General features: G+C 41.9%; 1 protein-coding gene across 4 annotated transcripts in view; it reads right to left on the bottom strand.

Moving 5' to 3' along the window:
• uggt2 (UDP-glucose glycoprotein glucosyltransferase 2) overlaps positions 1 to 16,377 on the bottom strand; it is a 35,226-nt gene that overhangs the window by 7,032 nt on the left and 11,817 nt on the right. For all 4 annotated transcript variants that reach the window (XM_080038725.1, XM_080038724.1, XM_080038723.1 and 1 more), the window contains 12 exons: positions 15,463 to 15,557; positions 14,485 to 14,691; positions 12,736 to 12,867; positions 12,034 to 12,164; positions 11,562 to 11,657; positions 11,237 to 11,339; positions 10,316 to 10,395; positions 8,591 to 8,780; positions 8,302 to 8,460; positions 8,032 to 8,117; positions 5,987 to 6,071; positions 5,758 to 5,840 (listed from right to left, as the gene is read on the bottom strand). In XM_080038725.1, the coding sequence (XP_079894851.1) occupies positions 5,758 to 5,840; positions 5,987 to 6,071; positions 8,032 to 8,117; positions 8,302 to 8,460; positions 8,591 to 8,780; positions 10,316 to 10,395; positions 11,237 to 11,339; positions 11,562 to 11,657; positions 12,034 to 12,164; positions 12,736 to 12,867; positions 14,485 to 14,691; positions 15,463 to 15,557 (1,447 nt within the window). The remainder of the gene's footprint in view (positions 1 to 5,757; positions 5,841 to 5,986; positions 6,072 to 8,031; positions 8,118 to 8,301; positions 8,461 to 8,590; positions 8,781 to 10,315; positions 10,396 to 11,236; positions 11,340 to 11,561; positions 11,658 to 12,033; positions 12,165 to 12,735; positions 12,868 to 14,484; positions 14,692 to 15,462; positions 15,558 to 16,377) is intronic.

The following is a 16,377-nucleotide window of genomic DNA, read 5'->3' as shown; positions in this document are numbered from 1 at the left end:
ATCTATCTGTCTAAAAACCGTTAGTGCATTTCTCTCCCTGCAACCAAAGCACGGCGCTCTCACAGAGCAGTTGGCTTTCAGGAAGTCACAACACATCTGTAAGGTCCGGGGAGTCTGACTGCCTAGCCGTGACTAATCCAGCCATTATGAAGGGCCTCCAGCACAACGGCCCAAAGATAAGCAGCTTTCGAGGGTCAGGTGAATCAGGTTGGCTGACTCTGTCTCTCTGTAGAGATAATCTGGACCTCTGGAATGATCAACAAAGCTCTGGGTAAATCCCTCAGCGGTGGACAGCACTAAATTCTGTGTGGAGATCATCCACTGAAATAAATATCAAGATGTGTGCTAATGAGCATACAAACAGATGATGTATCATACTTACACCGTGTTCCAAATTATTATGCAAATTGGATTTAAGTGTCAAACATTTAATTTTCAGTTTTTCAATAAAACATGTATGATATTGTGTCTCAGGGCACCTTGGATCATTGAAATCGATCTCATACACCTGTGATAATTAGTTTGCCAGGTGATCCCAATCAAAGGAAAACTACTTAAGAAGGACGTTCCACATTATAAAGCAGGCCACATGTTTCAAGCACTATGGGAAAGAAAAAGGATCTATCTGCTGCCGAAAAGCGTCAAATAGTGTAATACCTTGGACAAGGTATGAAAACAATAGATATTTCAAAGAAATTGAAGCGTGATCGTACTGTGAAGAGATTTGTGGCTGATTCAGAGCACAGACGGATTTGTGAAGATAAAGGGACAATGAGGAAGATTTCTGCCAGACAAATTCATCGGCTAAAGAGAGCAGCTGCTAAAATGCCGTTACAGAGCAGCAGACAGGTATTTGAAGCCGCTGGTGCCTCTGGAGTCCCGCAAACCTCAAGGTGTAGGATCCTCCAGAGGTTTGCAGTTGTGCATAAACCTATTATTCGGCCAACTAAACAATGTTCACAAGCAGAAACGGTTGCACTGGGCTCAGAAATACATGAAGACTAATTTTCAAACAGTCTTGTTTACTGATGAGTGCCGTGCGACCCTGGATGGTCCAGATGGACGGAGTAGTGGATGGTTGGTGAATGGCCACCATGTCCCAACAAGGCTGCGACGTCAGCAAGGAGGTGGTGGAGTAATGTTTTGGGCCGGAATCATGGGGAGAGAGCTGGTAGGCCCCTTTAGGGTCCCTGACGGTGTTAAAATGACCTCTGCAAAGTATGTTGAGTTTCTGACTGACCACTTTCTTCCGTGGTACAAAAAGAAGAACCGTGCCTTCCGTAGTAAAATCATCTTCATGCATGACAATGCACCATCTCATGCAGCAAAGAATACATCTGTGTCATTGGCTGCTATGGGCATAAAAAAGGAGAGAACCTCATGGTGTGGCCCCCATCTTCCCCTGACCTTAACCCTATTGAGAACCTTTGGAGCATCCTCAAGCAAAAGATCTATGAGGTTGGGAGGCAGTTCACATCAAAACAGCAGCTATGGGAGGCTATTCTGACATCCTGCAAAGACATTCAAGCAGAAACTCTCCAAAAACTCACAAGTTCAATGGATGCAAGAATTGTGAAGGTGATATCAAAGAAGGGGTCCTATGTTAACACGTAACTTGGCCTGTAAAGATGTTTCTGATTGAAATAGCTTTTGATTTCAATAAATATGACCTCCACATTCTGCAAATTCAACAAATGGCCATTTTTTGTTCTTCACAACCTATAAACTGTTTTGAAAATCTGTTGTGCATAATAATTTGGAACAGTGCATTTTGAGTTTTTTATTTTTGAAAAAAAATACTGTTATCATTGGGAGGTTTGTTCAATAAAATGTGAATCATACTTTAACGGTTGATGACTTAAAGTATACTGACTGTCATTTGCATCGACTATTTAGGAAAATCTGAGAAAAATATAATTTGCAAAATAATTTGGAACACACTCTATGTAATGTGAGGCATAGTTCTTTTTGCGCCTTATCTTCATCCCATGATTCCATGTGTTGTGAGAACTCGCTTTGGAAACATTAAAAAAAGGTATAGTCTGCGATTCTAGAGGATGCTTGTTGACAAAAAAGTTTGTCAAAATCAGAGAATATCTCCTCAAAATCTGCTGCCAGTCCATACTGTGTGCGCTGAAAAAAAAATCCCATTTTAATGCACAGCCCAGACCCAGGAAATGGGCATGTTGATAGCTAAGGTGAGCCCCCTTTGTTTACATAGCAGCGCTAATACGGTACATATACTGTAGTCGGCGGATGATGAGATATTCACTGATTTTGACAAAAAGAGATTTTAACAACAACAGTTCTCCAGAATGGCTGACTCCACCTTTAATGATAAAAGTTCCACTTAAAGCGGCAACGAGTAACTTTTAAATATCTTTTAAACAGCCTCATGTTTCCTCTAATAATCATAAACTACCTTTAACAGCAAACGAGACCATCAGTGCAAAGAAAGACGTTTTTATATAGTTTTTATTACTGCATTTGATCTGGTCGTACACCCAGTCCGATTTTTGGTTCACGCGTGCATGCTCTATGTTCACATATCCGTATTGGTCACAGATTTCAGTGTGGCGCAGGGACGCGATTTGAGAAGCCTATCCCTCCAGGTGAGGGAAGGGGAGCGGGAGCCTTGTTTGAGACAGTTGTTTGTCGTCATAATGACTGATAACGGGGCTGAACCATCAAAGAAAAAAAAGAGAATGCAATGAAGAAAAGCTAAAAGGGAGAGTGATAGTCGGGCGGGAGGGCGTTGCCAAGCAACAGATGACCATTATTCATCTGAAATAGTCATTATTTACAACATAAACACATTACCTCATCGTGATCCATACTAACTAACTGCCGTCTCTCGTTCATTCGCTTTGTGTGAGGACACGGGGACTCGTTCAGCTCCGTGAGAGGTGACAATGCATCAACTCATTGCAATCAGGTGTGTTTAGCACTTACTGGCATTAGTTGATGCTGTGTCACCCATAGACTCACGGAGCCGAAAAGAGTCCGGTGCCCTCACACTTTCAACACACGGACACGCACCATATTGCTTCCTGATTATTTGAATCTGCACTCCCTGCACGAGCTAGAAAACAGCTTCACGACAGCTGGCGTCGTAATAATACTACCGCTTTTGTTCAAAGGTGTCGCCAACGTGCCGACTTACTCGTATTAGCTTTAATGTCTCCAAGGTCCAATGACTTCTTGCGGAGAGACGAAGCATTTGAAGCAACACTCCACCTAAAACCTGAATAACTCCCTCAGGTAACACACCCGCTGATGAATCATTCTCTTACGGCCTGTGTGGCTCATATGTTTCTGATTTCCAAGAGCAGTATACAGTTCCCCAGGCTGGAAGTAGCAAGAATGAACATCTTCGCTTCATCTTCCTCCGCACCAGACAAATAAAAGCGCAAGACAGAAGGCACAACTGAAAGAAATCACATAACAAAGGAGAGCATGTAAGAAAGAATGGGAAAGCGATCTATTTTTACTCTCGTTCATTATTGCTCTATAGATACTACAATTTCTTTAAAGATAAAGGGAGAATTCGTCAACTTAGACTTACTGGATGGATCCACCTCACTAATTCTTCAGAGGAGTTGGTTCAATACGTGACTTGCGGTTCCACTCTTTATAACGAATCCCTCAAAGCATTCTGAGGTTAAAAATTAGGTAATGTGTACAAAGACATCTTTACTTTTAAAACCAGCAATATTTTGTAAGATCACTGGTTGAGGGATACCCAATGTCTTTGCTGAAATATTCAGACACTTCTTTATTGTGCTGTGCCGTCTTCTCAAGATGTATTTTTCTGCTCCACTTGGTTCTATCAATAAGAAAACAAATATTTTTTCTTGTGAGGGTTAAACTGTTGAGTAAATATGTTTGCTATCATCATCATATCATGTTGCTCAGACTAATTTGTATTTGATGTTTTCTTTTTGCCAGCCTTTTGATTAGTTATTATTTCCAAACTTAAGCTGCCTTCACTGAACGTTAATGGGACTGTTATGTTTATACTCTCCGAAGCACGATTCATTTGAGGACATGTTGTAAAGAGAATATTGAAGCACAGTATGGGATATATTTTAAACTCTCTGGCTCGACATGATGAGTGGCATCTAAATCTTAACACAATGGAATGATGCCACAAGAAAGTTCTCTTTCCAATGTAGATTCATACATCACAAGTGCTTTAGGAGCAGTTATGTCTCTTGAAACCTAATTCTAATTCAATCTTTTAGTTAACTCTTTGTTTTGAGTATTTCTATTAGTCAAATCCATGCATGCATACCATGGAACATTGACAATCTATTAATCCACCTGTCCAAACACTTTCAGCTTATCTTGTCCTGGTCACGACAGAGGCCGGCTAAACAGGGCAGTCTAAAGATTGTACTGTCCAGCGAGTCGTTCAGTGCCAAATAGCAGATGCCAAGGCAAGAAGGGACTTCTAGTCTGTTCAGCCTTTTCTTAGTCTGCCTCAGTGTTCCTCCTAGTCAGACAAACCTAACATTCCTCTACAGGAAGTGTCTAGGAAAATTCTGATCATACAGCCGAACCACCTGTGTTTTTTACATGAAGAGTGAGCCCACCAAGTACACACTTGAGCTATTGCTGAGAACACAGACACAGCTCTTACTCAAGTTACTCAAGGACTCAATGGCTCATAGCAGCAGCCAGCCAAACCCCACGACCAGAAAAGAGTCTGCACTGCTCCTATGAATATGAAGTTCAACAATTAGTTTCTGGCATTCCAGTTTTATACTTGAACATATTGTTTGAATAGGCCGTGCCAAGCACAAAAGTTCAATAACGCAACAATATATGAAGCAGATGAAGCAGTCGGTTCCTTCCAGTCTAACCCATCCAGGTGTTACCAACATGGGCAAGTAGGTCCTCCAGCAGAACCCTAGAGTCATTAAGTGGCCCCATCAACCAGATGCCAATAAAGCCAAACACTCATAATGCACATATGCACAGAACACCATACACGTGGTTGTCTCCTTGTTCTCCAGGGGAAACACCAACACAGACTTACTTAGTCAAGGCCTACATTTAAGCATCGAGTCCACAAATCTCAAATTCTATGTACAGCATATTCTGTATGTGTACATAGTTATGCGCACTTGAATGGTCACATACATGTAAGCACGGTACAACAGTAGCTGTAGTGCATTATATTCTAAGAATATAAATAAATAATAAATAAATTAAATTAAAATGTAATATTAAAAAAACAGCTCTCCAGTATACAGTACCCATATCCTGTGAGAATATATTATTCATGTATCATTCATTACATAACTGACAAGTGTTGTGTCGCAATATTTGAAAGCAACCAACAAACACTGCATGCTAATGAGTGTGACAAAAAAAGTTCCAGGTGTTAAATGAGCAGCAGCAACACTTCCTACCTTTTCTCAAAAGTGCTCCAAACACTTCACACAGCAGGCATTAATTGAAAAGACATCACACAGTTAATAAGTGTTGAGAGGGGGGGGGGGGCACACACAAGTGCATAAACACACATACCTACAGAAGCACATATTTTTTGCAAGACTAGATCTTACAGCATAATATTGCAGTCTGGATCGCGGGGAGGAATTAGATCTCCTGAAACCGCAATGCATAAGTGACAAACAGAAGGCACGTCAGAAAACTCACTAATCAAGTACCGTCAGTCAACTGGGGGAGGTTTCTCTTTCTGACTTAAGCTAACCACATTTTAATTGTATGTTAGACCAAATGACCCACCTTGCTATGGAGTCCCATATGCCTTGGTTTTGACCAGTTTCACTTAACAGATCTTCATTCATCTTCTCTGCTTTTTTCTGCACCTATAATGTGGACACACACAACACAGTGATTATCTCAGTGGTTCATAATCGGTTTGTGGTCTGCTGAGGAGCATGTTACTGCAAGTTGAATAATGTCAAGTGGGACTTATCGTATGTACTTGAAAATATCTAAGAAACACACTCACTCTGACTTTGATGATCTTACTGTGGAAACTATTCAGCAGAACTACAACATCACCAGCATCTGCAGGGGAATCGGCTCCATCATGCCTGAAGAAGTGGATAAAAAGTGAGAGTGAGTAGTGATAGAATGTAAATACATTATACAAGCACTAACAGATCCACCAAACCAATCAGTCTTCCATTTTCATTGTGTGCTTGAGTCCACCATTTAAATTAAATACATTATTTTATGTCAGGGACTGAAGTTGGTTCACAAGTTTACGCCATGGAAACAGTGCAAGAAAAGTATACAGTACATGCTCCTCGCATGAAGGGGTCAACAGCAGCCAATGGAGAGACCACTGACAGACAGCGAGAGCACACACACTTAGAAAGCGGATACTGGGACGTCTGCCAGGGTCACACTGGACATATTCATTACCCTCCATCATCATTAAGAATCACCTTACCCTTATTTTACCCATCACTACTTCCCAGCCATGCTGTATGTACTGGTAGATTTAATGAGAAGGTCTGTACAGTATTGATTGCGTAACACTGGCCTTTCACTGTAATTGTTTTAGGACTGATTTGGTTCATGTAGAATGGCTTTTGGCAGGCAGGACCTGCAGGGTCTGATGGTGAAACCCCACAGAGCAAACATCAAATCTGAACAATAGGCTATGATGCACAGCATGCTATTATGGCCCCAGTGCTTACTAAAGGCAAAAAAACTAACCTTATCACTGTGATAAATGCCCCTTCTTCATCTGGGCCCAAAGTGCATTTCACCCACCCTATGCTCAAATGCTACTCGTGTTTTGCCCCTTCTGCTGTCACTGATGCAACTCAGCCTTACGGGCTTGTGTTAGAAAGCAGCAGAGATCAATCTGTAGCCTTGTTCTGAGGAGAGGAGAGCTGGCCATCTCATTCATCGCTGTCAGGGCGAGGCGCGAGGCGCAAGAGGAAAACGCAGGAGAGCACAGACACTCCCACTTGACTCTGATCGGCCACCTAACCAGAGCAGAGTGCCGCTAACCACAAGAATAATGACACTGCCAAGGTGAAAAATGACATCACCTCTTAGCATCACCTGGAGGATTGGGGAATAAATCTTGGGTGTCTGATATGATTCCAGAGGAACCGAGGGCTGTATGCGTCCTAAATCTTATGTGAAGATAGCCAAAGAGGACAATATCTGTGATTGTAGGGACATCTAGTAGGATGCACTACAGCAGACTTGCATACATTTGAGCCATTATCGCAAATTGACAGTGAGGGATTAACGTTCTTTGTGATGTTACATATAGAATAAATGAGGACTTGTGAGTTCTCATCATATTTCTTTTTTGATTTGTGTTGGATCAAAGTAGAGAGTGAAAAACTGCATTCGAATGTATAGTACAAGTTAAGACTTAAAAATTGCAATTTTTTTCCCAAACATGCATAAAACCAACCAAAGGAATACACTGTTTCTATTCGTCAGGGGGGAAAGTAGACAACGGCAACTCACTCTGTGTAGTATATGCAGCCTTTGACACTAACGCCGTCCTACCTGAAACACATTCTGCTGCTGATATTTTGCAGTCTGGGGTGGATGGCATGGCAGGTGACCAGCTGAATCATCCCTGCACTCTGTCTCCTCTTTAATAGCACCCCTCTCCTCCTACTTGTCTCTCTCTCCCCACTGTGGTGAGCAGAACTCCCTGCACTCATCAAAACCTTGAGCCGCTACAGTGTCAGCAGCTCTCCATGTAACCATAGTGATGGGTTTCATAGCTACCGGTATGAAACGAGAGAGGTAGCTGAAAACAACCTTGATGCTGAGCTACTGATGAAGCCGCCTAATTAGCATAATTCCCTAACTTTATGTTTTAAATATTTTACTGAGCTAAGGATCTAAGAGCAGAGGGTGTCATATTGTGTACGGAATGTGAAGCCCACTGAGGCACATGTCGTTTTGTGATATTGGGCTATATAAATAAAACTGATTTGATTTGATAATAATATATTAATGTCTGTAAGTAACACGATGGGAAAGACTAAAATGGCACTGGTCAATACTCACGTGAGAACCTGATAGATATCCTCTGATCTCCCTTTACGTAATCTCAGGATCCAGGCACCAGGATTGGCTTTAAGCTGGAAATATCCCTGTTGTAATTGAAATGGCATTAATCTTTACTCTAAGCATACAGTTTACACATTTTGTTTTCTCCACCCTGGGACCTAACAGCTTAAACCTAGCAGGTTTTCGACAGAAGTTGCGCACTATAGCTTTAACAAACTGTGCAAGAAAACTTTCTTGCTAACTCTAGTTTAAGAGAAGGCTGCTGACCAGGTTCGCCATGACAATAGTGTCATACATGAGTGGCTCACGACTCATGCCCAGGGTAAACTGCAGTCCACGGGGGGGCTGGCCAGTCGACAGGTCAAAGCAGTGGCCCTCCAGCAAGAGGTGCTCCAGCTCATACTCTGCTGTGACAACCCCGCTCACCTGGAGTGAAAACACAGGAAGGACAAAAAACAACAGGGGGAATGATATGATTAATAGAAAGCAAATCAGCCCTGTAAGTGGTGAGAATTATAAGGTTTTTTGTAGATATGCTTTCTCAGCAGCAGCATGCCTCCTGCAGGTGGATGTTATCCAAGTCATGGGGGCTGCGGAAGGCCTGCACTATCCAGCTCTCCGGTGTGATCATATTAAGGGTGAGAAGGGGAGACTCTGGGAGCTCCATGAAGCGCGCCACTGGTCCAGGGGACACGGTGTCGTTGGCCAAGAAATTCACATCGGACTCCAAGACAAAGCGGTAAAAGCTGTGAATGCAGACAAACAGGAGACAATCAAATGCTTGCCTATTCATTGCAAATGAACATAATATCCAACACGAGAGTAGATATCTGAAAGCCCTGAAGTGGTGGATATCTTGAATTTCATACAATAAATGCACTGTCCTATTCAGCGAGCACTAAATTGACGCCATGTTGTGCAATATTCTTCTTTTTAGTATGGGAGAGATGGGCTCTGTTGTGACAGCTGGGTCAATGCAATCTTTTTCAAAGTGAGGAATCTAATGCTACTCCTACTCAGCCAACAACTGAAACATAGGCAGTAGTTTGTGCATCAGAAATGTACCTATTCTCCGTTATTACTCAGTTGTCGCAGATGCAACCTCCAGGCTAATCTTCATGCTAATTGCTTTTCTTCAGTGCGCCCTCTGACAATGAGGAGAGATATAATGAGTGTTGGTTGTGGATAGACATTCTTAATGGAGAATGCTTTCTTATCCTTCAAAAAGGTATATGATCACATTGCTTATTCAAAGAGACATTTCTCAAAGGTGAATTATTGCCACAGCAGCCTTGTTTATGTGGACCAGCAGGGGTTCCTTCCATAGTTTGAGAAAGGCAGGTCTATACTATCACCAAGCTATAAGCATTTTATCATTCCCTTATTATCTTTAAACAGAACAAAGCTACATTGTTCCATTCTTCACAATGTTTTTCCAATTACATTTTCTTGTCATTTAAAAGGGTAATTGCTTCTTGATCAACACCAACTACCTGACACATATCAGTTTGCCAGGTGTTCTAAATGGTGTCTGTTAAGAGTATGTCCCCTGTCCAGGTTCTCACATTTTCAGTGGAAAGCAACCCTTAACAAAAAGAATGTCTGTTACAAAGTCATAACTAACTAGCATTTATATCTCATGTGAAAAGATGATGTAGCCATTTGGGTCACATAGGCTACAGGAAATTGTCACTTAGTGGGACAGGAAGTGTGATGGATTGAGGAAATGGTGTTTTTGAATGATTTGTGAACAAGAGTTATTTCATCAATTCAATTCCAGCTGGTCCATGGCATAAGCCAATAAAAGTCATACTCTTAATTTTCTCTCCAAAGTGCAGGTAAACTCCCTGGACAGAATGAGTCATTGGGTATTGATAAAAATAAATAAAAATAAATTGAGATGTTTCAGTATACTACCACAACACATGATTTGACCCCATTATGGTACAAAAATAAACAGAAATGACATAATGACCAACATTGACTTGAGTGGTGTGAATGTTAAGTACAACCTTTCTTTTTGTTGTTGTTTTTACTGTATGGTTTGAACCACAACACATCAAGCTGTGAGCAATTTGCCCAGAGATGTTAGGGGAGGCCCAAAGCAATAAAGTGGTGTTATTAAGCAGATTGCATCTGTGCAGTCAGTGTAATCTCACAAAGGGAAGGAGCTGGGCAGAGATGCTAAATCTGCAGGAGTCAGAGGATATACACACACAAACAAGTCACACACAAACAAGCGAAACAGGAGAATTTAATTACTGTTGGAGCTGGAGCTTACCTCTTGAGGGGCATCTCGGACAACTTGGCCCTGCAATTCATAAACACCTGCAGTCTCACATTGACCACTTGACTGAGCACCTGCACGTTTCACAGGAGAAGAGACCCAGTTAGAAATCAGTAGAGCCCAGGTAAGATACATGTAGTCTCTCGCTAAACAATACAACTTAAGGCAGCTTCTAGTATCTCTGCCCATTACTCTTTACTGAATTTTAAAGAGGTTTGACAATGCATTTATCCTTACATAACATCTTTCTTGATATAACGGCGGTCAAAAAATAATGAGCCAGTGGTTACGGTTGCATTGAGCTGCCACCTTTTAGATCAACGGTGATGCTGATATGCTGGCATCAGTACTGCAGTACACTACTGCAGTACACTACTGCAGTACACTACTGAAAAGTGTACACTGCACTCAACAGCTACTGAAGGTGGTTGCCTAACTGGCTGTCTTCACAGGCTCGGTGAGTCATGTTTTCATATTCACCCAGTCAAATTCTTCACCACAGCAAGCCTCCAGAAAGATGCAGCAGACAGCTAATGGAATTCAGTGAAAACTAAGCCCCCCAAAGAAACATTCTAAATCAAAAACCTTATATTTTCAAACAATAAATGAATTAACTTTCTCTTTTTTTAAGCTCACAAAGAATATAAAAGCAAGATGTATGGACCTTTTTCAATTTATACGTTTTATTGACTCGATACATTCTTTTGGGGTGTTGGAAGGTTAAGTATGTTTCAGCATGAACAATGAACAGAAAAAAACATTACCCGGAAACTCTGAAGCATCTTGTCAAGCTTTTGAGTTTTATGTACCCTTCCTTTCATTAAAAGATATTTTAAATTGTGTATTTATTTATTTGCTGTATTGGGAATCGATGGAGAAGAGGGGAGAAGAAGACCAGACAAGAATAAAGCTTACAATCAGTAGAGCAGACATCTTCTGTGCCTGCCTGGTGAGGGGGTCGACAATGGCCACGACGTCGTAGAACACTTCGTTTTCACGCGGGGAGAGATGGAGCACACTGAGGAGGAAAAACAGCACACCAAAGCGCATCCAGCGGCACAAGGTTACACATCCCTTATTCAGCAGAACTGCAAATCAAAAGATTTGCCTTTTCTGAAAATACTGGAAACGATGGCGAAGCAATTTTTTAGTTCCGTTATAACAATAGGAGAGCAAACACTTCCCTGTGAGACTGCACAGCCATCGGGACGGTGAATAACAGAGAATAGACGTTGCCCACCTGTGGCTGTCTTTGATAAAGTGGACATCCCTCCGGTTCTCTCCTTTGGGGGCCGCCGTTAGGAGGGCATCAACTTTCATGACTAAGTCACTGGCGCTAAGGGAAAAGAGGTGTAAGCAAGATCAGGCCATCATTTATTATTAATGCAAAGTGTTAGGAGAGATGTCAAACAGAGCATGCCTAATGTGATGTCAACCTGTTAACAATACAAGGCAGCCTCATGAGTCAGTTAGGGCTACAGTACTGTCAAATGAAACCGAGATTTTCTTTATCGTGGAACACTAGAACATATGATCAAGATTGTTCTCACTCTAGAGTAGAAAACAAGTGTTGGTTCTTTACCATCTTTTAGAAAAACTATATAATGTGGCGTGAAGAGAAATAAGTTATTTAACCTTTATAACAGCTATTGACAGTTAAAGGGAAAAAAAGGATAAGTCAACAACATTAATGCATAAAAAGGCAGACATACGGCTTAGGCTTCATCCCCATCTGTTTAACTTTGGCTTTGACTTTCTCTGCAGAACCGCTTATTGTAATCTTCTCCAGCAATTGGAAATCCTCCATGGTGAATTCTTCCTGCTCGTCAAATGGACCAAGGATCTAAGAGGAGCATAATTCAGTCAGAACACCATTTTGCCCCCAGTTCTCACCTTATGATGTATTATTTACCACTTGCCAGGGGGGTGTTAAATGTAATGTGATTTTAATACGTGTGTTTTATCCACTGAAAAGCATGGTGTTTCGGTGCTGATGCCTATGTTTTTTTTTTCTCCTTTCTATTTTGGGAGTAGTGTCCTGCCACTGCAGTAGAGGAATGTAAAATGATATTAATTGTTGCTGCCATCTCAGAGGTTGGCCTCTTCATGCGTGGCCGTCAGCATCACTGCTGCTGAGACATCAGTCATCAGCTCTGTACACACATACAGTCAGCACATACAGCACACACACTCTGCAGTTGGTGCCACCTGTGTCTGTTGAGAGTCATGCTGATTTGACACAAGAGGAAAAATCCTCCAGAGTGACTTATTAGATCCCACTACACTTTACCATACAACAGCAACGTTTAACAAATGCTTTACCTTACTGACAACAGAGATCTATGTTATTATCAGTATCCTGAAGTAACTAAGATAATTATAATTGAACTGTGTTTGAGTTGAAGTCCACCCACCCTTCCGTTGCCTATCACTGCCTGCTGCCCGGGACTCAGTTTCAGGGCGTCTCGACAAAACAGCTGCTGACTACGGATAAAATCCACTTCCAGTGTGTTGAACTTCTTCTCAAAGGCATCTTCATCCATACCCTACAGGAGAATAAAAAAAAGTGACATAGGGTGTTTCATAAATTGATTGCATTGTTGGTTAAAGATTTTGCGTTGTGCTGAACAATCCCATAGACTCCAGTACCACTCCCCCTTACAGCCTGTCCAAAAAGCAATAATCTGTGATGCATTGGCATGAAGAATGATGTATGTGAGGCACAACATTCCCAATATCATCGATGTCTTGCATCAGCACAAATCACTGCAGCTTTCAAACATTAAAAATATTTCAGCCAGAGGACAGAGTTGTAAGAAATGTACATTTGTGAAAAAGAGATTAATCAGTTTGTCATTAATATAACAAACTCTTAATTAGGCCTCTGTCATTTTTGTCTATAACAAATTATGTGCGGGCGTGTGGCAGGTATGTGGAGTCAGGTTATTAGTTTCTCCAACATCTCTCCTCGGGAGAACAGGTGAAATACCAATAATGTCAGCACAATCCAGTCAGCAAGTCTGTCTGGCAGCCAATAATAAACTCATATCCCTTGACTCTGGGTCTCCACTAACACAGCCACCTCCTAACTATCTTCCCCGCTGCTATTTCCAGCACATTCTCTCCCCATTGTTTAAGGCTGCTATAATGGAAGGGCAGTGTGTTATGGTCGCTCCCAAAAGTCACCTGTGCTGTATGACTTATTCTTGATGGGGGAGAGTGGAGCTCTCCTGTCATCTGATTTGCCTATTACTGCTTGAGAATTTGTTTTCTTATGTGTAATGCTGTGTGGGTGGATAGGATACTGCATTTTATCTACAGCATGGAACACACTAGTGGCTGTAGACTGCTTACAGCAGCAGCATAGTGATGGTCAAGCTTGGCTGAACACAAGACTCACACAGCCATGAACGGTGAGCAGTAGCTGGGCTATTCATCAGGTCTTGGAGACCAGGTTCCCAGCAGCACTTTTTAGTTATAGATTCAGTGTGTGGAGGGAGCCCACCTTGTGCTGGCCCCTGTGACACATCAAGTGGAACTGACAGTGAGTAGGACTGCTTGCCTTGGCTTCCACAGTCTGTGGAGCATCAAGCGTGCTCTAAATGTATTCTGTTAGCTGGTGCTCAGGACAGGAAAGAGAAGATCATCACTCACCATTTTCCCCAACTGTCATTTAAATCAAGAAAGCAGTGGCAGGCGAGTCTTTGTAGGGGGAATATCCAACCTTTGTTTACCTCGTTTTTTTACTGCCATGCTCATTAGTTCCGCACAAAACATTCTCAGTTATAGAATGAATAGCATTGCTCCCAGTTTCTAGATCCTTTTGAATGGACACATTTCGGTCGGTATCAAAGACGTAATAAAGTTTTATAGCCAGTCCGACTTTCTGTAACTGTAATTCAGCTCTGAGTACAAGTAAATTAGCAGAAAATATTGGTCAAATGTAACAATAATTGAAATTAAAAAACCTCATCTACTGTAGTCTTATATCACAATATAATCAGAAAATCAGTACACTGAAAAGGCTGTAACCAAAACTCAGGACACAGACTTTGATGTCATTGCAAAGAATACAGAAACTGAAAGGCTTGCGTTTGCTTTAGAACCTGATTATCTCTGAGCCGACAGCAAAACAGAGGCGCATTCCTTAATCCCTCGTTTACCTGCATCAGTAGGTCCTTCATCTTGGCTCCGTGTTGGAGGAGCTGGATGCTTTCCTCTTTCAGGAGTTTTTTCACAAACTCTGCAGCAGCCTTATTCTTCTGGGTGAGGAGAGAAGCCCAGATAGCTCTGTACAGCACAGTGTTATCTTCGCTGGGCTTTCCGCTGGGGTTATCTATCACCCCCACACGCACTCCAGGGCTGGCCTTCTGCTTGCACACACACACACACACACACACACACACACACACACACACACACACACACACACACACACACACACACACACACACACACACACACACACACACACACACACACACACACACACACACACACACACACACACACACACACACACACACACACACACACACACACACACACACACACACACACACACACTGTAACAATTCGCAAATTTTCTACTACTGCATGTCCACAGACTGCAGGTGTCAAAGAGGGAAAGCACTGGAAGGAGTACGTGTTGATTGCTTAAAGTAACGGTAAAGATTTCTACTATTCAGATTATTCTACCAGCAGCTCAACTTTTTTTACATGACTAATACAAAATGCCTGCTCCATTCATTTTACTACAAACAAAATCAGTATTTATGATTACACCACAATTTTTTTTTTTAAAGATATTTTTTGGGCATTTTTATGCTTTATTTGACAGTGCAAAGAGACAGAGGTGAAATGGGGCAGAGAGGGGAGTGACATGCAGAGAACGACCGCGGGTGGGAATCGAACCCGGGTCTGCTGCTGGGGGCCCGGGAGGGGGACGCCTTACCAACTGAGCTAAAGGCGCCCCCTACACCACAATTTAAACAACAACACGTATAAAATCTTACGGAAATAAGATAATGGTTTTAAAGAATGGAGAGGGGATGATCGGGACAGAGAGTAGATGAGATAAGATATATTTATCGTCTGTCACAAAATAACGGAACATTTCCTTTAACAAGGCAAATACTCACCACATGTTTCAGAGCATTGAGCAGCAGTTTTCTTCCTGAGGACTTTTCAAAATCTCCCGCAATCCACAAGGTCACAACACTCATTCCATCCTCATCTAGAGTAAAGGAGAAATAACTCGTTAGTGCTCTAAATACATATTGTGCAAAGCACATGGCAATTCAATTTAGGCATCATTTCAAATACATTCTGACCCATCCATCCTGCTTCCTGTTGATTTCCCGCCATTTGTACGATACAAGTGATATATAATTAGAACAATTGGAGGGCACATTTGAACCGTTTTCTATCTCACTGTCAACCTTAATGCTTACACATGGCATTAAGACAGAGCTGTTAATCCTTTAAAAGGGGTTGGATGATTGTACACTGACAATATAATTAAAGAGAGAAGGAAAGTTATGTAAAGGTGTTACAGTGAATGTTCAGAGGAGTGAGAGGAAACCGAGGCATCTGGCATAGAGCTCAGTATATTAGTAAAGAATTGTGCCACCTGTCATCATTATACCCCCCCCCCCCCCCCCCCCCAAGTCAGTCAGTCAGTCAGTCAGTTAGTCAGTCAGTCAGTAGGATTCTGCCTCCTCTGCCTCACTAAGACAGCTACACTCCAGGACTGAGCAGTGAAATGCAGCTCTGACGACCATTTAGACTGTTGGCCCAAAGCCAGTCAGCAGACCCAGCAAATGTCTTGCTGGAAGGCGCAGCCTGTCTGTTTTAACAAAGGTCAGTTTCACACTTCCATAGATCAGTAACACAGTGTGGGACTCGTGCTTGTTTAGATACTGCCTATTTACAGATTTTTAAGTATGTGCAGAATGGTGGATCAACTAAAGATTAAGAGATGCAGATTGCAGAACAAGTGATTTATATTGTTGCAAGTCAGTGTGTTATTGAATAAAATGTTATGTTAAATAAGA

The sequence above is a fragment of the Ammodytes marinus genome (genome assembly GCF_949987685.1).
Source record: "Ammodytes marinus genome assembly, chromosome: 12".
Classification (NCBI taxonomy): Eukaryota; Metazoa; Chordata; class Actinopteri; order Uranoscopiformes; family Ammodytidae; genus Ammodytes; species Ammodytes marinus.
This window is presented reverse-complemented; position numbering and strand designations above follow the sequence as displayed.